This window comes from Pogona vitticeps, chromosome 4 (genome assembly GCF_051106095.1).
Source record: "Pogona vitticeps strain Pit_001003342236 chromosome 4, PviZW2.1, whole genome shotgun sequence".
Taxonomy (NCBI): Eukaryota; Metazoa; Chordata; class Lepidosauria; order Squamata; family Agamidae; genus Pogona; species Pogona vitticeps.
Window position 1 is genome coordinate 58,492,937 of NC_135786.1, and position 27,708 is coordinate 58,520,644.

At 39.2% G+C, this 27,708-nt stretch overlaps 1 protein-coding gene across 3 annotated transcripts in view; it reads left to right on the forward strand.

The window, feature by feature from the left end:
* Positions 1-27,708, forward strand: part of AHCYL1 (adenosylhomocysteinase like 1) — a 71,358-nt gene that overhangs the window by 37,505 nt on the left and 6,145 nt on the right. For all 3 annotated transcript variants that reach the window (XM_020809989.3, XM_020809988.3, XM_078392771.1), the window contains exons 2-15: positions 9,260-9,371; positions 11,399-11,542; positions 12,149-12,249; positions 13,626-13,728; positions 17,145-17,239; positions 18,445-18,551; positions 19,977-20,093; positions 20,329-20,392; positions 22,793-22,881; positions 23,724-23,794; positions 24,063-24,157; positions 24,243-24,341; positions 24,825-24,893; positions 27,303-27,381. In XM_020809989.3, coding sequence (XP_020665648.1) covers positions 9,260-9,371; positions 11,399-11,542; positions 12,149-12,249; positions 13,626-13,728; positions 17,145-17,239; positions 18,445-18,551; positions 19,977-20,093; positions 20,329-20,392; positions 22,793-22,881; positions 23,724-23,794; positions 24,063-24,157; positions 24,243-24,341; positions 24,825-24,893; positions 27,303-27,381 — 1,345 coding nt within the window. The remainder of the gene's footprint in view (positions 1-9,259; positions 9,372-11,398; positions 11,543-12,148; positions 12,250-13,625; positions 13,729-17,144; positions 17,240-18,444; positions 18,552-19,976; positions 20,094-20,328; positions 20,393-22,792; positions 22,882-23,723; positions 23,795-24,062; positions 24,158-24,242; positions 24,342-24,824; positions 24,894-27,302; positions 27,382-27,708) is intronic.

The following is a 27,708-nucleotide window of genomic DNA, read 5'->3' on the forward strand; positions in this document are numbered from 1 at the left end:
TTGTCCTCACACTTTCCAAACATCAGGGTCTTTTCCAGGGAGTCTTCTCTTATCATGAGATGGCCAAAGTATTGGAGCCTTAGCTTCAGGATCTGTCCTTCCAGTGAGCACTCAGGATTCATTTCTTTCAAAATGGATAGGTTTGTTCTCTTTGCAGTCCAGGGGACTCTTAAGAGGATTGAGAATTTAAGTGCATGTGTTCTAAGGCTTTTAGAGCAAAATATTCATATTACAGGATGCCAGTGGTTTAGGTATGGGGCTGCAGAGCCAGAGGTTGGAAGTTTGATTCCCCACAATGCCTCCTTGACGGGGGCTAGATGATCCATAGAGTCCCTTCCAGCTCTATAGGTCTAAGATGATTATGGTGGTTATGGTGATCTATGGAAGTATGCAATCTCAAGGCCAGCCTGGGATAAACAGACACTGCTAGCATCACCTTATTGCCTGGAATATATGTGGACCCTTATTAGTATTTCAAGAAATCATTTCCATTGACTTAGACTTGGTAATAGTAACATTAATAAAGTATCATTAAGTCTTCACAACTAATGGTGACAGTGTTTCCTGAATATAAAGTACTCAGAAGTGGTTTACCAGTCCCTCCTTCTGATGGCATCCTGGGGCTCTATTACTTGTTGGAGACAACGAAGATGGCAGGGCACATAACCAATAGCCATACATGCTCAAGGTGATTTCAGTTGGCCTTCCTCCAGAAGGTACAGAGAGGATTTGAAACCTTGCTTCCTGGTTCTGCAGCCAGGTACTCCAGTCCACTGAGCTTATACAAGTAAGTCTTGGTACTGTTTAAAAAACTGAGACATTTCATTTCATTTGAGATTTGAATGCCAATATCTTTAAAAACTATGAGAAATGAATATAAAAATTCAAAATTCAAAGTACTAACTATATTGTATATAAATTATTTTAGTTGATTAACATTTGATATTGTGAACAGCATGGTTTTAATAATTGTGGTGGTGGTGGTGGGAACAACTGTACAAGTATGATTCTTACACCTGACTTCTACAAAATAAAGGACACATTGACTGTTACCTTTGCATCATGAATTAAAGTTCTAGGCAAAAGCTAAACTATTTTCCCCATATTATATTGAAGTACTAGGATTAAAAACATTTTCTTTCCTGCTAAGTACTGTGCTCCACCCAGTTAGGAAAGCATACCCAGCAGTGAAGCAAGTGTGAGGTCCAATCAAAAGATGACATTATAAAGATTGCTTTTGGCTTTGGAAACATGGAACCTTTATGTATAATGAAAAAGGAGCAGTTTTGTACTTTACTTAGTGGAGCCCTGAATTGGGCAAGTTCTTCTGTAGATCTACATTCCACAGCAGCCTGTGCAGGAGACATTCTGCAGCTGTTGGTATTGGTGTCTGAGATATTTGAGAGAGGATTTTCCCTATAACAGTGGTCCCCAACCTTGGGCCTCCAGATGTTCTTGGACTACAGCTCCCAGAAGCCTTTACCACCACCTCTGCTGGCCAGGATTTCTTGGAGTTGAAGTCCAAGAACATCTGGAGGCCCAAGGTTGGGGACCACTGCCCTATAACATTTGCTGGAGATTCCAGTACAGGAACAAAGAGGAGGAGGATATAGTGAGGAGGTCAATGTCTGAGGTTTCAGTTGCATTCTGTCTTTTTCTCTAAAGTTGTGTTTCAGCTCCTTATCAGCTATCTTTTCTAAGTTTAAAATTGATATCATGCAGGAGTAATTCACTTCATTAGTAAGCTGCTTGCAATGTTTGATAATATTTTTAGACAAGGCAGATTTTACTAAGCTGCAGAGTTCAGATGAGCTCTCTTAAAGCTGTTGCAGGGATTATGGTGGTAAATTCAGCGGTTGATTTCATTAGCAAGCAGTTTCCTAGGTCCAAATTATCCTTTTTAGAGCTTAAAAGCCAGATTCAAGTATAACTTGTTTTCTTCCTCTTTTTATTCCTGGAAAAAATATTAGAGAATAAAATGAAACACTGTCTGATTTACTTGTTACCATGTTACATCAAGCTGCATCTAATTTGTGGTGACCTCTGATAGGGTTTTCAATGTATGTGATCTATTAAAGGAGTGGGTTTACCAGTGCCACCCCATTGCGAGTTTCCATGGTCAAGTGGGGACGTGAACCCATGTTTCCTGAGTCGTAGTCTGACACTCTGACCACTGCATACTCAGGCTCTCTACCCAATGTGTAACAGGATTATATTTGCTAAATTTAGAGACTTGGGGGCGGGCGGGATGGAGATCTTCTGTTAGTCTGAATGACATGTTTAAGGCCACTATGCTTTAACACTTTATGTGAATTTTTTCCAACCGTTTCCAAACATCAGAATTATTTTGGTACCAAAGAGATTGTTACTAATTTGGGTTGATATTTTAATGAATAATGTTGTACATTTTTATTTACCTTTATTTGCTTAAAACATTTATACTGTGCCTGTGGCCTAAAGGAGTCAAGAGGACCTAAGGCAACTTACAATATTAAAACAAGCAGTGTTAAAAGCCACAGAACTATGATTATAATATTAAAAGAACAATTAAACAGATATAATATTAAAGCTAGTAGATAAAAATAGTTCTAAGAACACATAAAAACAACAACAAAAACACAACAGGCCCATTAAAAAAACCTTCTTAGGCAGACAAACACTGAGAGAAAGCCTCTCTGAAGAAAATGATTTTTACCTGCTTGAGGAAGGAGAGCAAAAGGAAAAGCCAGCTTGGCCTTCCATGGGAGAGAATTCCATAGTTTGGGAGTAGTGACAGAGAAGGCCCACGCTCATATGCTCCTCATCAAACACACTCGGGAAGATGGTTAAACCATGAAAAGGGCCCTCCCTGATGGTTTAAAAACCCAGGTGGGCTCATATAAGGAAACATAATTTTTAAGATCACTTGGACATTTTTTTCATATGCAGGTTTGCCAGTAGGTGACCATCTTGAATTTTTAAATCTCTTGACTACTTTCTAGCATTTATAATTGATACTTTGTTATGGCTTACAACCAGCGATAATGTTCTAACATCTTAAACATGGCTGGAGTGAATTCTTGTTGCTAGACACTTGTATCGACAATAGAATTCATTGAATTATTTATTTATTTATTCAAAATATTTATATGCTACCTTTCTCCTAAGAGACCCAAGGCAGAATACAGTATTAAAAAAAATAAAGTTAAAAGCAAAATAATGAATTATTACAATATTTAAAAAGCATTAAACAAGTACAGTGGTGCCTCGCTTAACGATGTTAATTTGTTCCAGCGAAATCGCTGTAGAGCGAAAATGTCGTAAAGCGAAAATAAAAAACCCATTGAAACGCATTAAAACCTGGTTAATGCGTTCCAATGGGCTAAAAACTCACTGTCCAGCGAAGATCCTCCATACGGCGGCCATTTTCAGTGCCTGTATAGCGAGGAATCCATCCCTAAGCACAGCGGGGAGCCATTTTGAGCACCCAGTGGCCATTTTGAAAACCTGATGATCAGCTGTTTTCATCGTTGTAATGCGAAGAATCAGTTCCCGAAACAGGGAACCGATCTTCGCAAAGCAAAAGCACCCCATTTAAAACATCTTTTTGTGATTGCAAAAGCGATCGCAAAAACATCGTCGTGAAGCGGATTTGTCGTAATGCAGGGTAATCGTTAAGCGGGCACAACTGTATCATGTTCAAACTCATAATAAGTGCAATACTATTTTAAAAACACAAATAAAAGACAGAATAAAATGCTCCCTTTTAAAAATCCCCTTGTTCTCGTCCAGTGTTCCCTCTAATTTTCAGCCCCGATGAATGGGCTTGGCCTCTCTCATTTGCAACTTTGGCTCCACATGGGTGTGATTTCCCACACACACATGGGGTTCCGTTGCAACTGGAACCAAAGGGGCTGAAAATGATCACTGTCGGTACACAGAGGAGGAGGAAGGCTGCCTGGAGTGAGGTAGAGTTGTACACGCAGGCGCACACCTTAGAGGGAACCTTGGTCTGGTCATTCTGGAGAACCTCCAATATGAGCAGCAAGCAGTACAGTATGCTATGAGTTGCTGAGGAGCATGAGAGAGAGAGCTGTTGTGTTCACATCTGCTTTGTGGACTTTCTTAAAGACCTCTTGGTTGGCTACTGTGAGAACTGAATGCTTGAATAGATGGGCTTGGTTTGCTCCAGCATAGCTGTTCCTATGGTCTGCTCAGAGTTTGCTCCTCTTCATGTGTTCTCACCTCTTCGTGTGTTCTCAGTACTTAAATTTTCAATTCTGCTTTAAGTTGGGCTAGGGATTATGATTTGAGTTAATGCAGAAGGTACAAATATCTAAGTAGTGCAAAGTTAATAAAGCAAATGGAGAAGTCCCATAGGACAGATCTCACACTTTCTAAAGTTACTGGTTTTGCATTTCATTGACTGTCATAAATGCTAATAATCTATGGTAGTATTTTTGCATAATAACACTTGCATCTTTTATAGTGCTTTACCTGAGAAGTCAGATATTCCTGCCTCCAACAAGAGAATTTTTTGTTTTTGTTTTTGTTAGAGAAAGCAGCTTTTAGGGCCATCTTTCATTGAAATCAAAGGATTCCATTTTAAAGTTAATTGTATGTTCCTGGTTTTATTTCATTTTATTATTTTCCAAGGGAGAAACAATATAACTAATTTTTGTTAAAATAAAAAGCTGTTAAAATCTATCTGAAATTAGATTTAATATAGAATAAATTCATTTTTATCTGTTTTTTGAAGATAAAGCAGTGTGTGGCAGAGTATATTCTTCTGGTTTTGACCATAGGGCATAATTTTAATTAATTGTTGTTCTAGTTTTCTCCACATTTGAACTGGTCAAACATTTAATGTTTGCTCAGTGTGCAGGCCTCTCCTTTCAGAGGTTTCTCATCTGGAGTTTAATTGGCTGGATGCCATTTATGGATAAGATAATAATGCTGTGTGCAAGGTTTCTGGTACCTCTTTCGTTAAGGATGATAAATTGATTTTTAAGAAAGGTTATACTTTTGAACCTCATTCTTATAGGCTGGTCTTATCAGAGAAAGTCAGAAAAATCTATGATAGACATTTATTAAACAAGGATTAGCTTTAAATAAGCAAACTGGTTTGAAAAAGAGATCATAGCACAAGAAGCTGCTAACTGCCATACCTTAACCTTAAACATACTGCTTGAAGACATAGCTAAAATGTTCTCTATTGCACCTCTTAAAATGGCACTTGACGCAGTCAGTGGGGATTGTTTGAGGTAACATCATCTCTATCCTTTTGAAGATCTAGATGAAGTAACATGGCCTGTTGCAGTACAAGAGATGAGCAGGACTGTTGAGGACAGTACATTTTGGAGCTCACTCATTCATAGGATTGTCATAGGTTGGAGGTGACTGAATGGCACATAACAAGTTAAAATAGGTTTTGTATTATTCTTTCAGCAAAAGAAAGTAATTTTTATGTGAGATTAAAGGAAGCTAGACCAGGAATGGAAAACTGGTTTGGTGTCTTCCAGGTGTTAAGACTACAACTTCTGTCATCCCTAAACATTAGCTGGCTGGGGCTGATAGAACTTGGAGCTAAACAACATCTAGAAAGCTATAATTCCCTACTCTGCTACAGGCAAACAATTTCCTCTTCATGTTTTGAAATATCAATTATTTTGTTATTTAGCAGCACTGAAATTATTAAGACTTGACACTGAAAAGGGTAGGAATCCACAAATTGCTGTAAAAAAAATATTGTCTACATTTCTGTTTAAGACACAGAATCTAGGAGAAATTTTAACTTTTAATATGATGAATTATAAACTTGTTATCAATTTCATTGTGTTCCTGTGTTTCATATATTACACCCTGCTATCTAGATTTCATAAAAAAACCTTATCAAAATAAATGTTTGTGCAAAGGTTAAGTTTATAACTTTGAAAAGCATTACTCAAGACAAAGCTTGTTGGAATGTGGACATAAAAGGCAAAGCCCCCCCCCCCCCAATTCAAGGATTCTGTTTTTTCAGCTCTGCTTCTTGGCAGCCCCATCGTTATCATGCTGTTCTTAAGGCCACACAGGCAACATATGTGGGTGGTTTGTGGAAATAATAAAATCACATGGTGGTAACTGCTAAGATGTTTAAAAGGTGTGGCTTGCTGAATTAAAAGTGGGTTTTATATTTTGAATCAGTTGGGGTTTTCTCGTTCTCTTTAGGTTTTTTCTGCATATGGTTTAGATTTTAAATCTTTTTTTATTTTGTTGAGACATAGAGGCCTCCTCAATTATATTAAAAGCTTCACAGAGGCTTCGCAACAAATATTTGCTTTGTCTACTAGTGCCAGTTCAATATAAACTGATAACCTTTTTATTTTTTCTTACGGTGGTCTATATGTACTAATTTCTCTTTGCTTGATCCTAGAAGAGAAGTGTTTTCAAAAATTGGTGGATTCTACTGGATTTAGTAGTATTGGGTTCTAATTTTAATAGAAATGAATTGTTCTAGATCCCTCTAAACAAAAAATAGGTGTGCAAAATACAAATATGAGAGTGGGTAACAACTTTATGAGACCACAAAAACCTGGAAAAATGTGATTTTTTAATCAGGCTTGAGCATTGCAGTTTGGGGCATGGGAAGAAAAAAAAAATCCAAAAACCAGCATAGCCAGATCTTGAAGTTTCATGGTCTATGTTAAAAGTCCCAAGACGGAAGCTGCACACTTGTAAAATGAGTTTCCATCAGTTTAGATTCCTCATACTATTTTAGTACTATGGATTTCTTCACTGTCACTACTAGAGATAGGCACGAACTATGGTTTGGTGGTTTGGCCTAGTTTGGTGCCGCACCTGCACAGGTGTACCATGGGCACTTCATGCTTCCCTCCCTCACACAGTTGCCCACTCTCTGACAGCAGTGTGTGATCCCCTCCTCTGGCGGTCACCCACTCAGTGAGGAGATGGGATAGGGATGCTGGTGAGTGGATGATCCTGTGGAGGAGGCAGAGGAGGGAAGTGCAGTGCTGCTAGTGACAGGATAATAATGCAGAGGATGTGGGGCAGAGAAGTGTGCTGTTGCCAGTGAATGGATGGACAATCACGTAGAGGAGGAAAGGGAGAGTAGCACATGACACCCATGGAACACCTGTGCAGGTGCTGCATTGAACGGTTGAACCCATCTCTAGTCACTACTAAATCTGGACTTATGAACTTTGCATATATTTAATGTGTTTGATTAAATGCAGTTGCAGATTGTGCAGTCCATATAGTCATCTACTCATAGTGAAGGCAAATATATTATTGAGGAGCTGTAAGTTCCTTACTTTTCTTGGCATACTTCCCATGCTTTCCATTGTGAAGTATAGTTTCCACCAAAATGCAGTTGTCAGGATGTCATGTGTGCCCAGCTTAGGGTGTGACTACACAGCAATAAAATTGTGAATGGATCCATTGTGAAGTCACACTTGGGAAGTCAAGTTTCCCTGGTTTGATTCGCTTCAGCCAACCACACAGAAGTCAGCAAAGGAAACAGAGGACATTGGCACTCGGCCTTGTTTGCAGCTCCTTAGCTGTTTGAAGCCTCTCCTTGCTACACCTGGTGCCTGGGTTTCCTCCTTCCCTCCATCTAGGTATCCTAGCACTAGAACAGCTAGATGACCAAAGAGGGGAAAAACTGAGGAATTAGCAGGGAGGATGACATTTTCAGTCACCCTTGTTTTCTGCTTGTTAAGGTAGCTCTAATACCGTGTCTCCTACAAATATGGACAACCAGAGCAGAACAACCTTAACAAGCGGGAAACAGGGCTAACTAAAAACTTCTTTCTCTCTGCTGAATTCTTTCTCTTTTTTTCCTCTTCAGTCACCTAGCCACCCCAGAGGTAGTGCACCAAGCCTTTGAAAAAGAAGGCAGAGAAGGAGACCCAGGCACAAGATGTAGGGAGAAAATTCAAAAGGTAGCCAGTTTCCAGCTGTCTTTTGCATGTAGCCAGCAGTGCAAGAAGAATAGAATACCTGCAAATCTCCGTATCGGCTCAAGCAATCACACTGCCTGAGCCCATATAAATGTGTTTGATTCTGAAAAAGAAGCCCCTGCAACAGAGCAAAAAGCTGTGGATGTAGGGAAGAACTCTGAGCTGATTAACATTGACATTTATTTGTATAATCAATAGAAAATAATGCAAATCTGACTGTTCCAATCCTGGAGCATTTCCTGCATTATTTGTCAGCATAGTCATCCCTCATTCTTGAGTTATCTAACTGCATCTAGGAATTCTACTGCAGACTATCCAGTATCTTAGATTTCTTAGTTTACTGCAGAAGCCAGAATGTTTGGAACATTGTGTCGTCTTCAAAATTTAGAATGCAAGCAAGCCATTTTTTCTTACTCTAGTTACCTATGACTAAATTTTATTATTAAATAGCAGTCACATAATAAATTAATGATATTAACTTAGATTTAATATTTGATGTGAAGGCAAGAGGAGAAGAGGACGACAGAGGATGAGATGGTTGGACAGTGTCATCAAAGCTACGAACATAAATTTGACCCAACTCTGGGAGACAGTGGAAAACAGGAGGGCCTGGCGTGTTCTGGTCCATGGGGTCACGAAGAGTCGGACACGACTTAATGACTAAACAACAACAACAATATTTGATACCACATTGTATACTGATTTTATATATTAATGTGTTACATAAGTAGCTTTGAATTTACGATTAAACAGTTTTCTTAGCCGAGAATTAAAAAAAAATTGATGTAGAACTTTGTAGGAATTGTGAATATAGTCTTACTATGTGGATTTTTTTTAGCACATACATTGTTGTGATAAGCGCAGCTATGGATGTGGCTACCCAGATCTTCTAACTGTATTTGCCTTTATTACCCAGTCACTATTAATGATTAATTACTTCTTAGCATTGATATCATTATTACCAGATGATGTGGCTGTACAGAATGAATTCCAGTTTTCTGTGCTAAAATTTTCTTAGATTCCTGAAAAATATTTGAATGTCTAAAGAGAGAGGGAGATAACTTTGATATTAAGTAATGCAATTAGCATGAATTTCAATGTTACATATTATGTATATCTTTTGATGGTTCCAGTATGTGGAAATAGATTAATCTTTGCACAATGAAACTGAAAATAATGGGTTCCTTCAGGAATCTGATTTCGGGGAAACATAGTGCTCACCTGTGTATCTTTCTGGTATGCATGGCAAAGCAACCCTGTAGATAAAAGAAGATAAAGCAATATAAATATATGTTGTCATCTTACTCCTTTACACTTAGCAAATCCAGTTTGCGGATGACATGCAAGAGTTCAGCAAATTCCCAACCAAGACTGGTCGCAGGTCCCTATCTCGTTCCATCTCGCAATCTTCCACTGACAGTTACAGCTCTGGTAGGTGCCCACCTTTTCCTGATCTTTATTTCCCATTTGGCATATGCACTACAGTAAACATTAATCCATATCGCTGGAAGTGTTCAGTGATGATGCATTGTACCAGTAGTAATTATTGTACTGTGAGAACTGCACAGAAGGATACATGGCTTGTGCCAAGTAATCTAGATGGAAGACTCTGTGTTCAGCTAAATCCAAAGAGGGTATACCATGGGAAATACAGCATTTTGGCTTTTTCTGCTTTTGTATATCCATCTAGGATATAATCAGTAAACCCTGCAACACAGTGTTTCTGTCCAGAATGTAGATGGTAAATCTGTTCTTTACAGTGTTTTGTGGGCACAGGCTCCTTATAGGTATAAAGGTTAAAAACCACAAACCATGTGCTAATGTAGCTTGCTTTTTGTGTTTGAAAAATATTTTCAAAGAGAAGTGGGAAATGTTACTTTTTAGAACAGAAACTTTCAGGCATGATGCCACTGGTCATGCTGAATGGAGTATACAATAAAAATATTTTAAAAATCAGCTTTCCAATCTCCAGGGCTACATACAGAGGTTTTCGTCATCTGAAGGAAAAAAGAAAACATTGGATTGGGTTTTGATCTGTTTCTTATGGATATTGATTGTCACTTTTTATTTATAATTAGAGATGAACATGAGTAAAAAAAAGGTAACATTTTGATTTGTGATTCATCGAAGTCGATGAATCATGAATTACAAATTTACGATTTTTTTTCTGATGAATCCACAAATCAATGTGATTAATTTTTTACTTTAAAACCCTATAAAACACCCCCCAAGCTTCTAGAGGAACCAAATTCACAGGGAAGCTTCCCATGATTGTCCTCTACAAGCCCTGCAAGTTTGGTAAAGTTTGGGTTTTGGAAGTCTGAGTTGTACACCCACAAGGACAGCCCCCCAGGAAAGTTCCCCTGAGGCACCTAGAGACACCAACACCACAGAGAAGCTTCTGTTGACTCTCCTCTACAATCCCTCAACGTTTGGTGAAGATTGAGTTTCATACATCCAAGTTATACACTCACAAATTGTATCCCCATAGGAAAGTATACTTTAGCACCTGGCATGGGGTACCCAATCGTCACCGAACTTGGAGGGATTATAAAGGAGTCATGGAAAGGTTCCCTACAATTTTGATGCCTCTAGGTGCCTTGGGGACAATTTTATATTGAATCAAAAATTGCTAAAAATTCATTGATTTGTGATTCTTCCGGGGCATTAATTTGTACAAATACAAATCAACAAATTAGGGATTTTTTTGAATAAATTTGGTCATTCAGTTTTTAATTAGTGCCCATCCTTATTTATATTCATACAAGAAACGGATTTAAAGGAATAGGTAATCATTTCTCTGGCAACCACCTTTATGACTTTCAGAACCTGGCAAAATATTGTGATGTATGACTTTTGACAGTGCTGAATTTGTAGCTAGTGGAAATGTACCTAGCAGAACACCTTTCTCTTTCAAGACATTGGCACATTTAGCTTACCCTTGTGGATTTCAGAAGTTGTCATAGCTTGTCCTCTTCCAGTTGCATCAATACTCATCAGAAAACATAAGACCCATGTCTTTCTCTGGTTTTAGAGATTACAAAAGTCTCTTCTTTTCTCTCTTGTATATAGTTAGCACATATATATAATCCTACAGAAATTGTAATCCACAGAGGTTCTTAGAAAATAGTTGAAGGATCTGATTTGTTTGAATGACAAAAATATGTAATAAATAAGATGGAATCTGTCTGCCAGTAATCTGCCAAGGACGTTGATATCATGCAGTATTTGGAAACCACATGGTGCCACCTTATGCTCATGTAGATAAGCCAAGAAGTGAAAGATTTGAAACAGGAAGCCAGATTGACCATGACACTTCCCTTATTTGATATGAATTATTAGAATGAAGTTAAAATAGCACAGATGGTAAAATGTCAGCAGTGTGTAAGACATAATGATTGTCTTAGTTTCTTTCATGTTTATTCTATTCTCACGAAGCATTTTGTTTTGTTCTCTAGCGGCATCCTACACAGACAGCTCTGATGATGAAGTTTCTCCTAGAGAAAAGCAGCAAACCAATTCCAAGGGAAGTAGCAATTTCTGTGTTAAGAATATCAAGCAGGCAGAGTTTGGGCGCCGAGAAATAGAGATTGCTGAGCAAGGTAAAGGGCAGGCTCTTGAAATTTTCTCTCATTTTGGGTATTGTAAATTATATTTCATTAGTCAGCAAACACTTTAGTGGTCATTTAACTCTACTGAAATGTCAGCAAATGATATATGGACCTAAAAACAAAAGCAACCTTTCAGGATGTTCATTTTATTTATTTATTTATTTATTTATTTATTCATTCATTCATTCATTCATTCATTAGGTGATGCCAGTGAAACAGTCTATATGGATAACTTGTGTGCAGCAGATATTGGCCAATACATGCAAAATTATTTTTGACCATATGTGTGCTCAGGACAGAGTAATAGGACCATCTTGATGTGGTTCCATTTGGGGACAATTAAAGCTTCAGCTGTGTACTTCTTGGCAGCATTCGGCTTTCCCTGGCTGTGGTTAGCAGCATTCTTCACTGTCCTGTTCTTTACACTGAAGATAGTTCCTATCATTTATCTTTGCTTTTCAAGTGATCCTATTCTCCAGTAGCTCATATATTATATACATTTCCTTAACTTGTCTGATTCTGGGACACCAGCATGAAGATTGTTTGGTGAGTAACTGACACATATTTAATAAAAAATATGTTCCTCTGCATTTGTAGATATGTCTGCACTCATCTCGCTAAGAAAAAGAGCTCAGGGTGAGAAGCCTTTGGCTGGAGCTAAAATAGTAGGATGTACACACATAACAGCACAGACTGCGGTAAGTGCATCTGCTCTGCAGTTTGTACACTAGCTGGAACTGATCATAACTGCTACTTCTGCAGGTCATCCATGTTACTCTAAAGAGATAAAGGGGAGGATACCATCATTGCATAACTAAGAGCATGACTTACTTAACAAGCCATTTGGTTTATCTGTGCATGGAAGTGTTCTAGAAACACATTTGCTGTTCTGGAAGATCTAGACTTCCAAGTAGTTGGTGGTATACATTAAGTTTGAATTATAACTGCAGTGTTTTGGGTTGGAAATTGGGTGCAGTTTTGGGTCGCTGAGAAATTGGGTGCAGTTTTGGGTTGCTGAGAGTTTTAGCAAAATAATATAGAAATCATTGCACTATGCAGTGTTCCCTCTAAGGTGTGTGCTTGCGGAGCTTCATTGGGGCTGCTCATGGGCAGACAGTTTGTTTACTTCCCTTTTTGGTTGATGTTGGGAAAGTGTGAAGGCAGGAGGAGAAGTGGACAACAGAGGACGAGATGGATGGACAGTGTCACCGAAGCTACCAACATGAATTTGACCCAACTCTGGGAGGCAGTGGAAGACAGGAGGGCCTGGCGTGCTCTGGTCCATGGGGTCACATGGTGTCAGACACGACTTAACGACTAAACAACAACAACATAACCTCCTCCGGCACCTAGAGACACCAGAACTAAAGAGAAGCTTCTTTGAGCTCTTTACAATCCCACCATGTTTGGTAAAGACTGGGTTTCAGACATCCAAGTTATACAAGATCCAAGTTTTAGGGGGGATGAAGTGCATCCCGCAAAGAAACTGCCCTTTAGAAGCTGCCATTGTGGAAATTCCAGCACTGCCGCAAGCCAGCTGTTAATGGGCACTTTTCTGCGGGGACCCACTTTGTGGGTGTTTAACTTGGATTCCTGAAACCCAGTCTTCACCAAACCTGGTGAGGTAGTGGAAGAGAGTCAGGAGAAGCTTCTCAGTGATTTTGGTGTCTCTAGGTTCCTGGGGGGAACTTTCATGGGGACCCTCTTTGTGGGTGTATAATTCAGACATCTGAACCAAATTTACAGGGCTTGTAGAGTGGGGGGAAGCTTTTCTGTGATTTTGGTTTATCTAATTTCCTGCGGGTGGTGTTTTATAAAATTTTAAAGTCAAGAAAAATAGACAAATGGATTTGTTGGGGGGAAAATCATAATTCATTGACCTTAACGAATTACAAATCGCATCAAACCACTATTTTTTCGATTTGTACCCATCACTACTCATTATTTAATGCCAAATGTCTGCATGTAGGGTGGACTATATACTAAATGAATTAAACAACTGTTTAGCTGTGGACTGTCTAATTGGCTAATATGACTGGTTTTTGGCCGATTTTGTGCCTGCTTTATCCTTCAGGTCCTGATTGAAACGCTTTGTGCGTTAGGAGCTCAGTGCCGTTGGTCTGCTTGTAACATTTATTCAACTCAGAATGAGGTTGCTGCTGCCTTGGCTGAAGCTGGTGAGTATAGGAAAGCTGCACAGAGATACTAGAGTGAGAAATGCAAGTTTAGTTTTGTGTGCATTCAACCTTTATCAATTCCATTAGATTTTTTAATAAAATTGTGTTGTGCAACAAGATATTTAGCAGTGTTAGCTCATTACATTTTTTTAGAGCTATAAAGCTCTGTAATCAGTGTTCTGTAGCAATTAATTAAAAAAATAAGACTAGCTTTGTTTCAAATGTATAGTTATTATCTTAGAGATTATATAACAGGTGAAATCCAGTTGTAGGTTGCAACTAGAGTAGGCCCATTGAACTAGTGGAATTTATGACTGAGTTTACTCACCAAATTCTACTGACTGAGTGAGCCTACTCAAGTTGTGATTCAGTACTGCAATTCAGCCAAGAAGTTAAAAAAAAGCATCAGTGAAATATCTTTTGAAAGAATTTGAACTGAATTTATCTTACATGTATATATTGTTGTTGGGGGAAAATCCTTAACTTGAAATATCAAATCAGAAGTTCAGATTTTATTTGCTGATACTGTATATGAATTAGTTTCCTAACTAGACCTAGAGATATGGATGTAGCAATTTATGTTCCATGTTGCAAAAACTGAAGTTGCTTTTTGCTAGAGAATGGTGCAAAGGTGATGATTAGAGAATATTTATTTATTTATTTATTTATTTATTTTATTTTATTTTATTTTATTTTATTTTATTTTATTTATACCCCGCCTGTCTGGTTGGTTAAGACCACTCTAGGCGGCTAACAACATAAAACAACACAATAAATATATATAAAACATACATGGTAGAAACATTTAAACAAGAAGGGAACTAATGGTAGGAAAGAGAGAGAAGTGGACATCAGGAACTGTCTGGAGGGAAGGCCTGCCGAGACATCCATGTTTTTAATTGATTTTTAAAGATACTCAGCGAGGGAGCTACATGAATCTCAGGAGATATGTTGTTCCAGACGCGAGGAGCCACTGCCGAAAAGGCCCGATTTCTTGTCTTTTCCTTCCGTGCCTCCCTCGGCGTTAGGCTCCTCAACCTCACCTCCTGGCTCACACAAGTGACACGGGTAGATCTTGGTGGAAGTAGGCGTTCCGCCAAGTATCGAGGCCCTAAACCGTTTAGGTCTTTGTACATAAGCATCAACACTTTGAAGTTGATGCAGAACTGGATGGGCAGCCAATGCAATGCGGCCAGAGTGGGTGAGATATGTTGATATTTTTCACTCCGCTAAGTAGTCTGGCCGTCGCATTCTGCACCACCTGTAGTTTCCGCAACAGCCTCAAAGGCAGCCCCACGTAGAGCGCATTGCAGTGGACTAATCTTGAGATTACGAGCGCATGCACCAAGGTAGTGAGCGCCCCAACATCAAGATAGGACCGCATCTGGGCTATCTGCCTAAGATGAAAAAAGGCGGTACGGACCACTGATGCCACCTGAGATTCCATAGAGAGTGCTGGGTCCAGATGGATCCCCAAGCTGCAGACCCCGTCCCTGGCGGGCAGAGTCACCCCCCCCAAAAGAGAGGGAGTTTCCCAAATCCCCAGTTGTGGGGGCACCCACCCTCAGTACCTCTGTCTTGTCCGGGTTCAGCCTCAGCCCGTTCTCCTGCATCCATTCCAGTACGGTCTCCAGGCAGTGCTGAAGGGACAGAACGGCATCTCCTGCGGTTAGTGAAAAGGAGATGTAGAGCTGAATGTCATCGGCATATTGATGACACAAGGCTCCACACCCCCTGATGACCCCACCCAGCGGCCTCATGTAGATGCTAAACAGCATTGGGGAAATAATCAACCCCTGTGGAACCCCACAATTGAGACTCCACGGGGCCGAGACACTCTCCCCAAGCTGCACTCTCTGGGGGCAGTTCCCCAAGAAGGAACGAAGCCAGGCCAGTGCCAGGCCACCAATTCCCAGCTCAGAGAGCCTCCCCAGGAGGATACCGTGGTCAATTGTATCAAAGGCCGCTGAGATATCTAGGAGGACCAGCAGAGACATTTTGCCCCTGTCAGCCTCCCTCAATACGTCATCACACAGGGCGACCAATGCTGTTTCTGTACCATGGCGCAGCCTGAAGCCCAACTGAAATGGATCCAGGGCATCTGTTTCATCCAGGTGCGCCTGGAGCTGGTCGGCCACCACCCTCTCGACCACCTTGCTTAAGAAACATTGGCGACGGGCCTATAGTTGCCAGTTTCGTCCGCCGCCAAACTTGGTTTTTTCCTAATGGGCCTAATGAGTGTCTCCTTGAGGGCAGATGGAAATCTGCCCTCAAGGAAAGACCCATTAATTATTACAGAGGCCCATTCCGTTGTTATAGACCCGGCTGCTTTGATTAGCCAGGCCGGGCAAGGGTCAAGGGAGGAGGTGGTGGCACAGCAGCGATCAAATTGGAATTATATGAAAAGAAACTGACAGATTTGCATGTCAAAATGAAGACACATTTTCTAATCTTTCAAAATTAATTTAAGACCTTTCTCTAATTGCTGTTGGAGCTTATTGAAAACTTACATAACTGAACCCTTAGTCTGAAAAACTTTGGGGAAAAAAGAAGGATAAAAATACTGTTGTCAGCTTTACCGTCCTAATATTTTTCTAAATTCTCCACATGCTTAGGCTGGTGGGTATTCTGCCAATCCTCCTCAGAGAAACATTCCACAGCCAGGTGGACTCCTTTGAATTTGCTGGGAGGGAAGAGGGTTTGTTTAGCGTTATTAGCTTGTTTATTCTGTTCTGCAGGTACCTTCTTCCCTTTGAAAAACCATTTCATCATAATAAACTTCCTATTTTGAAAGTGCAAGAGAATTTTGTTTTTCTGCTGTCTTCCTATCTTGCTTATTCTGTTAAAAGTTCAGTTCTGATGGTTACTTAGAAAGTACTGATAAGCTGTCTAACTGCTATTCCTGGTGCAGCATCAAGAAACCCCCAGAGCAGTCTAGACTGTGTAGATCAATTGTTCTTCTTGTCACAGAAGATAGTGTAATTGTTAACTAAGGTATGCGTTCATTGTGCTTTACTCTTAGCTACATTTTAGTTGCTAAGGACTGCCACCAGAGAACACAATTTTGTTGTTTATGGTGGTATAGAAAGAATGTCTCTTCTAATACCCAAGTAATTTCAATATGCTAAACAGGGAGCAAGAAGGGAAGCAGGAGCAGAATGGTGAGCTCAGATAGCTGTCAGATATTTATTCCAGCAGATCTTAGAATCTTCAATCTATTGTTCTAATACAGATTGTTGCAAATGTGCAATATACACACAGCTGCAGTTACCATCTTCGTATAAATATTTGTGATGGAGTGGGGGATAGGATAATTTTGCCACAGCTGCACAATGGCTTCATTAGAGAAGGTTTCAAGCAACCAAACTCCCCCCCCCCAAAAAAATGCAATTGATTTCTTTCTCTTTTTTTACCAGGTGTTGCTGTGTTTGCCTGGAAAGGGGAGTCAGAGGATGACTTTTGGTGGTGCATTGATCGTTGTGTTAATGTGGATGGATGGCAAGCCAATATGGTAATGAAACAAATTGACTCTCATTCTTCTATTACACTCTAATTCAGAAAAATATTGACTGGTATCCAGAAAGCTATTTTGGGTACACCCAAGGGCTTTGGCATATTTTAATGGAACTCCTGGTTTTTGTTTTTTTCCTTTTCTGCTGTTGGATAGCAAAACACCATTGCTATTCTACAACATATTTCTAACATTGCTTCAGAAGAGAGCTGTCATATAGAACAATATGGTAACATTTATGAAATAAAATCCCTTACACTTCTAGAATTTGTTCTCTGGACCAGATTAGATTATGCTGCTGTTTCAGTAGCTAGCCACATCCAATAACTCTAAAGTTCTTTTCCTTACTCCATTGTGCCCTTTTTCTTTCATTTCATCTGTTCAACAGGGCTTGTTAGAGAAGGAGTTAGAAAGTTTTAATTTAAAACTAGTTAATACCTTTCCTTAAAACTGAGCTGAAAATTCTCATGAGAACTTTCATCTATAATTGGAAATGACAGTGGAGAAATGTTTCCTGCATGCTATCTGGTTCACAGCCATACAGAAGGAAGTAATTTTATTAATTAACTTCATAGCCACTGGTGTGGCAAAATACATGCATATTGGCTATTGTTGCAGTGTTCTAAGAAAGGTACAGATAACCATATCCTGTTTCTTTGACTTTCTTTGAAATGTTAGCCAAAGAAACAGTGATTATTACTATAGTGGCTATATATTTTGTTTCCATCTTCTAGCCTAAGCATTGTATAGTAATTAGCACTGATGGTCTGGAGTATGCTTAGATCACATTTTATAGTACTGCCTTCTCTATATATGTTCCAGTTCTTGTATTAAAAAGCCAGTCCTGATATGTTGTTGCATGGATGTCATTTTGCAGGATGCTTATGACATATGAGAACAATCAAAATCCCAATCATGAAATCTGTATGTGACTAACACTTCTCATTCCTACCAGAAGAATTTTGTGTTTGTGCTTTTAAGTGACATTAGGTAAACATGGGACATCAATAGCAGAAAATCAGAGTTTTAGATTAGGTAGCTCTGTTAGTCTGTGCTAGCATGTCAGGTCAAAAAAGAAAAGAGAAGAAAAAAGAAAACAAAAATGTTGTGGCACCTTAAACACTAACTGCTATATTTTAAGGTGAGCTTTTGTGGACAAGTTCACTTTTTCAGACCTGAGCTGATTTCTACTTCCCATATTTTAGATCTTGGATGATGGAGGAGACTTGACACATTGGGTCTACAAGAAATATCCAAATGTATTTAAGAAGATCAGAGGCATTGTAGAAGAGAGTGTGACAGGTGTGCACAGGTAAACTAAAAGAGACCTGAACAATCTTATGCATTCTGTTTCTTATATTGAAACTCTGGGTAATTTTAGGGTCTTCTCCATATTTGGTTGTCAAGCTTTATTTAAGGCCCCATGGGATAATGCAAGGACACAATGAGCAAAACAAGGCCATAAAAGAACTGCTGTTGTTGTTTAGTCATTAAATTGTGTCCAGCTCTTCGTGACCCCATGGACCAGAGCACACCAGGCCCTCCTGTCTTCCACTGTCTGGAACTGTATTGTGGAGCCAATATAGAACTAGGGTCTAGTTATACTAGTATACAGTACTTTCTTTTCTTGTTAATCCATGGGGATTTATGTAACATTAAAAGTTGAAGAGGTTTTCACACAGCATTTGTTTCCCTTTTTTACATCTTGTGTTAGTAAAGAACAAATTATGTTTTAATTTCCCACTACCATTCTGTTGTTTACCATAGAAACTGTTCACTCCGCTGTTCCTGCTCAGTTGTGTTTTCTTTCGCTCTTCTCCTTTGCCTCCATTATTTTTGCAGTACCATTTGTTTCTTTAAGATGCATCCAATACTAAATTTCTAGTGATAATGGCAGGAAGTAAGGTACTGGTTTATACTGAGGCAGAAATAAACAACCCAGTTGGTGTCCCAAATTGATGCACAGTCAAATTACAAAAAGTAATCCAAATAAAGAGCAAATACTCCCTAATTATTTCAAAATGAAATAATAGCAATTAAAGGGTATTTGAATTTGCTTCTGAATACTTTGGGGAGTAACTTTTTGCAGGGTTTTTTTGGTACATTTATCCATCTATATGGACATGGATGAAGCGGACCTTTAATCTATCTAGGTTACTCTTGCCTAAATTAGCAGTAGCAGCTTGCCAAAGTTAGACATGGGTCTTCCCCAGCCCTGCTTGGAGATGCTGAGGATTGAACTTGAGATCTATAGCATGCAGAAGCATGGTCTCATACTGGAACATTAGTTCATGGATAAATAAAATGTGTGAGGAAAATTTTTTTTCAGGCTTCTCTTCTGGGGAATACTGTTGTTGCTCTGTCTTTCCACAGAAATCTGGTGGTGGTGGTGGTAATTGTCAGTACATTTGACTTACTTAGCAGCAGCATGAAGCATATTTCTCTGTTGATTATATGTGCGTTGTGATTAGCTCCTAAGTATATTTGATAATGAAGATTCTCTTTATATTGGACAGCTTCTGGCTTCAAATTGTTTTCTGTACTTTTTAAAATTATAAATAATATGCATACAGGAAGCAGTGGGGGAAGGGCAGACTCATGCGCGTAACTATTAAAGGAGTGGGTATTTTGCTTCAGTTTGAAGAGCTTTTAGTCCAGCAAGCAAATGGTGCCCCTCTTTAATTATATATGTATGTCTGGGTATTTAATTCCAAAATATTCTCTTTTCCTCTTTCAGGTTGTACCAGTTATCAAAGGCTGGAAAACTATGTGTTCCAGCAATGAATGTCAATGACTCTGTCACCAAACAGAAATTTGATAACTTGTACTGTTGCAGAGAGTCCATCTTGGACGGGTGAGTCTGATCCAAAGTTTTGACAGCTGTGGAAAAAAACACCTAAAAGTAGTCCCAGGCTTTCATCCCATGCTTTAGTGCTGCAGAGTTTATAACAACTCTGTGAGGTCCAGTTGCAGAATATGGCCATATTGTTATGGAATCCTGAAATATTTTGTTGAGTTAAAAGCATATGCTTTAAACATAGTCATCATTTCAAAAAAAGGTTTCTCTTTCTGTCTCCCCTACATCACAGACTGAAGAGGACAACTGATGTGATGTTTGGAGGAAAGCAAGTGGTGGTATGTGGCTATGGTGAGGTGAGTTGCAGAAGTGACAATAGCCTGGCTAATTGAGCAGCTCTGAAGCGACACATTAAAGATGTATCTTTGCTTAGTACTGTACAGTATTTATGATCTCTGGGACTTGTTATTTGCCTTTTTCTTATGTAAGAGAACCATTAAGAAAAGAACCATTAGGAAGAATAGCCACAACATTATTTATCAGATTGTAATAGTTATCATAGTAACTGCAAGATACTGATACCAGTTCTACTCTCAGTTGTATTGCTACGATAAAATATGGAATGACTTTAGTAGTGTATTCCAGCTTATTTGGATAGATGTGTGGTTTGAACTGATCCAACATGGATGTTACCAACACCATATGAAATTTACATGCTTTAGGGCTAAACCATGTAAAATGATAGCAGTTTGATACCTTAAAACATGCTCAGTGTTCAAGCCACATCAACAGGTGGAGTTAGGATGGAGAAGTCTGGCTTTAATGCTAAAAGTATGTTCCAGGTTCAAGGACCGCCCCTCCAGATACTTTGTTCACATCTGAATGTCAGTATTGAAGTGACCTCACAGATTTGATGATAGAGTACCGGTAGCTATAGTGTTGCTATTTTGCATAGGCCAAATGCAACATTCCCTCTAATTGTCATCCCTGCTGTGCGGCAACTTTGCCTATCTGCGTGTGGGTGCAGGGTTTCATCTGAAACCCAGAAGTAAGCAGGCATCGACCCCGGCTGCCCATGCATGGCGCTGATAGAGCTTTGCATGCCCACACATATGTGCACCTTAGAAGGAATGTTGGGCAAATCCCATTATGAAGTTATACCCACAAAAGGTAAATGCAGTAACTTGCACTAACTTCTTACTGCCAATTAAAGAGTCCCCACTTTCATTCAGAGCCAAACACCATCCCATTGGACTGGCATGCATTGGAAAGTCTGACCAGTGATCCATTAATTAATGACAATAAACTGATACAAGTTATACCATTTGTCTTCCACAGGCATTAGTACACAATAGGATTTGAGTTATAAATAAATAAATTTGTTTCCTCCTATTTATATGTGAACAAAATGAGCCAGTATAAACAATTTACCACATATTAGGATTTTTTTTACCATGTAACTACTTGCAGTATTCTTAGTACTGTATTTGCCATTTTTCTTTACCAATAAGCAGTAGTATGTCAGGCTTTATGAAATTGGTGTGTGTATTTAATCTTAAAGTACAGCGCATAAAGTGCACTGATGAGGTCCACTGCCCCTATCCCCATTTGCTTCTTCTAATGCAGTCATGCACATAATAGTTAGTATTATTAATAATGTATATTAATATTAATAGTTAATCTCATTAAAATAAACATGAAAGCCAGAATTCAATTGAGAAAACCTGCACACATAACATTTTGAGTGCCTGATTTCACAACCAATGTGTGACTGGTCATGTGGATGAGTGCCTGCCAACAGTGTTAGCTTCAATTAGCTGCAACAAGTTATATAAACCATACATGAACACCAATAAGATTCTGGCCATTGCATGTCTGGAAAGTAGTTCAGACAATGTTATCAGTTCTATTCCTAGTCTAAAAAGATAATCATAAACTGTCCATACACAGTGAACCAGGATGTAGTGATAATAGTGCAAATGCAAAACATGTTCATCCATAGAAATAAGGAGTGTGCAGACTCTTGTTTAGCTGTACAGTGGTGCCTCGCTTAGCGATGTTAATTCGTTCTGAAAAATTGCTAAGCGATTTGATCGCTAAGTGAAACGCAGTTTCCCATTGAAATGCATTGAAAACTGGATAATCCGTTCCAATAGGAACGAATTGCCATCCTTAAGCGAAAATCGCCATAGGAAACATCGCTAAGCGAAACGCGGTTCCCCAATTGAAATGCATTGAAACCTATTCAATGCATCTCAATGGAGGAAAAAAATACAACAACAGATTTAAAAAGAGTCAGAACAAAGTCAGATTTGGTTAACAAAGGGTTTATTAAGTGCACTTTATGATTTCAAACATTTTAAACAGTAAACTTTAACTTTATAAATAACAGAAAAACATTTAAAAAACAGCAAACATGAGGCTGTTTAAACCATCGTTAAGCAAAACAGGGGACCCAAAATTTAATCGCTATGCGAAGCATGGTCCCAACCATCGCTAAGCAAAAATTGCCCATAGGGACCATCGCTAAACGAAGCACAAAAACGCTCTGAAAAAGTCATTGCTAAGCAATTTTGTCGCTAAACGGAGCGCCCGTTAAGCGAGGCACCACCGTATTGTGAGGTGCCCACAGAAATGAGCTATCTTTTTAACCTCTGAAATCCACACAAGGTTATCCCACCACAAATCTGTTCTTTTTTAAGATGGCATTAGCAATTACTTCTTCACTTTAATTTTGTGACTATTGTGTATTATAGGTTGGAAAGGGATGCTGTGCAGCTCTGAAGGCCCTGGGAGCCATAGTTTATGTCACAGAGATTGATCCTATCTGTGCCCTTCAAGCATGGTGAGAGATCAATTGTTACAAACATTACTGCCTGAGAGCATTAGCCTCTTCTTTTACTTCTGCTGTTCTTTGGGGCTTCAGAAAGTGAAACTGAAGTCAGTCTAATAAGTAAGAACTTTCCTCTTCCCAAACTGTCATAGTAGAAGGCTAGCCTCAGATGAAAGCATAAATTTTCAGTATAAACTTCATGGACAATACCCTGAAGAGATTATGTTCTTCTTTGATGGATTTGTGAATATGCAACTTTGTTGTTCCGTATGAGAGACTACATATCCAATGGGTTTGAGACTATTCTGTTGTAGCACACGCTGCTCAGTAGCAGTACCAAATATTAAAACTTCTGAGGGGTGGGAAAATATAGAAATCAATGCATCTGTAGGAAATGTTTGAATGTGTGAAGTTTGTACATAGCGAAGCAGATACTTTGCTGTATTTTCAGCAATTTTAAGAAGATATTCAGTTCTCATAAGACTGGCATATAACTAACAAGGTTTATATAAATATTTAAACCTTTAGTTTTAATTCAGTAAAAGGAAAATTGGCATTAATGATATCTTGCCTCAGAAAGCAGCACCTAATATCTCATCAAAGCTCTGCTTCCATTGCTTTGTAAACTGTACCAGTGAGACAAAACTATAATGTCATTTATGAAACTGATTAAAGTTGTGCTTTCATCTAAACATCTGTTTAGGAATATGTGTAAGTATCAATACTGTGCCACTGCCAGTGAATTTTGTAAATTGATCAAGTGTGGAGAGTTGGTTTTAAATTGTCAGAGCAACTGGTTATTTTTGCATTGCTGAGATAAATTGCCCTTTACTGTCTTACCTTCTCTTTGATAGCATGGATGGATTTCGGGTAGTGAAGCTCAATGAAGTCATTCGCCAAGTGGATGTAGTTATAACTTGCACAGGTAAAAGCCTGGGGAGAGCCGAAAGGATGTGTATGTCTTACATTGGTACAATCTTTCCCTCCAGTGAAATTCTTCTCGTTTTGGTTTTGTTGTTGTTGTTGTTGTTTGTTTTGTTTTTTTGGCTTCTCAACAAGCAACAGTAATATAAGCTATAATACTCACGGTTTTGTTTTATATGCAGTTTGGAATTGAAGCTTTAAGCAGCACAAGGGAAATTCGTGGTGGAAGATCTGTCCCTAACTTGCTTTAGTTGCCTTTTTCCCTATAGGAAACAAAAATGTGGTGACCAGAGAGCACCTGGATCGAATGAAGAATAGCTGTATTGTATGTAATATGGGCCATTCCAACACGGAAATTGATGTGGTTAGTGTGTCTTAATCTTATTTACTCTTTCAGTCCTCCGAACAATCACTGACTGTTAAACCAGACTTAATCTCTCTCCTTTCAGGCTAGTCTTCGTACCCCAGAGTTGACCTGGGAGCGTGTTCGTTCTCAAGTAGATCATGTAATTTGGCCTGATGGCAAACGGGTTGTTCTACTAGCTGAGGTATGTCTGAGGAAGTCCAAACTGATTATTCTATTGAAAACATTATAAAGACTTCTTTATTTCTTCTTCAGGCTTCACGATATTGAAAGAAATTGAAATTGGGTGTTGGCACCTAAATATATACAATGAAAGGAAGATGTTTTGCTAAGGAGAGGAGAAGATGGCTTCTATTCCTTTGTGTATCTGAGTTGTCTATCTTGTAGAGGTGGGGTGGAGAACAGAACTAGCAAGCCTCTGGTTTTGCTCAGGAGCCATACTGCTCCTGGTCTAAACAAAGTAGGCATATCCAAGGTCTGCATGGCCCAGAGAGCTGAATTAAAAGCATGGCGGCTTGTGATAAATCCAGGCCTACCTTGTGTTTGTTTATCAATATTTACTTGGTACAGTAACTTGAAATGAAATGGTCGTGCTTAGTTTTTTATGGTTCTTTCTCTTTGTCCTATGTATGCTTTCTCAGTTTTTCCTCTTGGCTTCATATTCTAGGGACGACTTCTCAATCTGAGCTGTTCAACTGTTCCTACCTTTGTTCTGTCCATCACAGCTACTACTCAGGTACATGATTATGAAATATTTGCTCACAGACCTCCTGCCTCACCTTTCACTATAGTTGGAACATGCTGTTTGCACGATGGAAGAATATAGTAGGAGAAACCTATTGGTTATTTAAACTCTATGCAAAAAAAAAACCACAAACAATTTTGAACATGTTTTAATAGTGCTTGTCTTTCACTTCAGCTCTTGAAACAGGACCACAGTACTACAAGTTATTTGCACCTAGAGAACTAGTGCAACTCTAGTGCAAGTAAATCTGCAGCATTCCTCAGATACAGTATTTCATACAGTTTTGAATGGAAAAGCTTGGCAGGAAAGGAAGGGCATGGAAAACTGGCCAGTACAGCAACCAAAGCAGCAAAAAGATAGTCATGGGAATAGAGCAGGTTTCTGAAGACCTATTCCTTGATTACTTGAAATCCTGCCTAGCTCTTGAATTTTTGAAAATATATCTATGTCCACATGTGTTCTCTATAAGGTTACAATGCAAGAGTCTTTCCTTGTACAATGAACTCAGAAACAAATTAAATACTTAAAACTGCTGCCTCACTAACTCACTATATTGCTTCTTGTCAGTTTTAATGCAAATTATCTGCTATTTTGGTATCTGTAGATGCCTTTGTAAACAAAGTTTGCAAGAGAATTTAAATGAAGCAGAGTAGATGGATTGTTTCTTCAGCTGAGGAGCTATATAGTGTTATAGGCTGACTTTTCTCTTCAGTGAAGTGATCTTACACATCTCTATTTAGGTACTAGGGTGTAAGGTAAAGGTTCCCCTTGACAAATTGTCCAGTTGTCTCTGACTCTAGGGGGCAGTGCTCACCCCCATTTCCAAGCTGTAGAGCCAGCATTTTGTCTGTAGAAAGTTTCCGTGGTCACGTGGCCAGCGCGACTAGACACGGAACGTTGTTACCTTCCCACCATGGTGGTACCTATTTATCTACTCACAAGTTTTATATGCTTCCAAACTGCTAGGTTGGGAGGAGCTGGGACAAGTGACGGCAGCTCACTCCGTCGCGTTAATTCAAACTGCTGATCTTTCGACCTTGCAGCCCAGAAGCTTTGTGGTTTAACCTGCAGTGCCACCACGTCCCTGCTAGGGTGTACCCAATAACATTATCATTCATTATTTTTGTTCACACTAGATTTGCAAAGAGACTCCCACAGTTAGCTTCCCTTTCACTAAGTTGCCACCAATAAAACCCCACTGCGATTTGCTAAGCTTTTAAAAAAATATGAGGGTGTGATCAAATGGGCATTTAACCCACTGTTTGGTCCACTCTGGGGACAGGTTGGTTTGCTCCTTTTTCTGGCTATCACATGATGTGAACCAGCCTATTCCCAGAGAGTCCTTACCCACATCTTTCTGGCTCCCTGTAAGTTACTTCTACTTTTTTTGTATGGGTAGAATTGCTCAGTTTTTGTTGGTTTCCAGCAAATGCAATGTCAGATTGTCACTGGGAATTTCTATACAGTGGTGCCCCGCTTGACGATAATCCATTCCAGGAAAATTGCTGTTAAGCGAAATCGTCGTCAAGCAAAAAAAATTGGAATGCATTGAAAACCGGTTAATGCATTACAGTAGAGAAATACCTCATCGTCCAGCGAAGATCACCCATAGAGAACCGCCAATCAGCTGTTTAAAATCACTGTCTTCCGAAGCAGGCGTCCGGAAAATAGCCATTTTGCGAAGGGAGGGAGCCATTTTGCGAAGGGAAGCCATTTTGCAGAACCGGAAAAATCATCGTTTTGCGAACAAACAATTCGCGAAGCAGGGACCTAATCAACATAAAGCAAAAAAAACCCCATAGGAACCATCTATTGAGAACGCAAAAAACTCATCATCAAGCGATTTCGTCGTCAAGCGAGGCACCACTGTATTGTGAAATGGCTTTAAAAGAGAGCCACTTCAGAATGTTGTCAAATTAAAGACTTTCTCTGTTCCTTCTTTGAGGGGGAGAGGAAGTTTTTTTTTTTTTTTTTAAGATTCTCTAAGGCAGTGGTCCCCAACCTTGGGCCTCCACATGTTCTTGGACTTCAACTCCCAGAAATCTTGGCCAGCAGAGATAGTGGTGAAGGCTTCTGGGAGTTGTAGTCCAAAAACATCTGGAGCCCAAGGCTGGGGACCACTGCTCTAAGGGCAGTGCTAGTGCGCTGCATCAATTTAAAAAAATAAAAATAGAAAACTTCCTCCTGGCAATGGGAGGGGACAGGAGGAGGCTATGAACGACATTTTTCTTTGTTTTTTGAAAACTTTTTTCAAAGGTTCAATTGAAGTATCTGCTGTCATTATAGGTTTAGAGGTTTGACATGTGAAATATCAAAACCACAATAATATTTTATTCAGAGAACTAGAAATAGCAGGTAAAGTTTCTGCTTGTTGATTCTTGCCCTTTATGATTTTCACAGGCTCTGGCTTTGATTGAGCTTTACAATGCTCCTGAGGGACGATACAAACAAGATGTGTACTTGTTGCCTAAAAAGATGGGTGAGCAGTTAGAGAACTAGCCCTCTTAAAGGGTCCTTGGAACACCAATGCAACACTACATGTATGACAAACCTAGTTTCTTAATCTTATGTTTGTTTCATGCAGCAATGTTTTGAAAAAAAGAAAGTATTCTGGAAACATTTTGTATTCATGTTAGAGATGGGCACAAACCAGAAAAACTGCAGTTTGTGGTGGTTTGTGGCTACCCGCAAACTGTGAACTTTTTCAAATTGAAAAAACAAAACAAAACCATGAACTGGTTCATTTTTAAAAGTTTGTACCTGGAGGGAGGGGACACTAACACCCCACCCCCGCTGCCATCTGTCT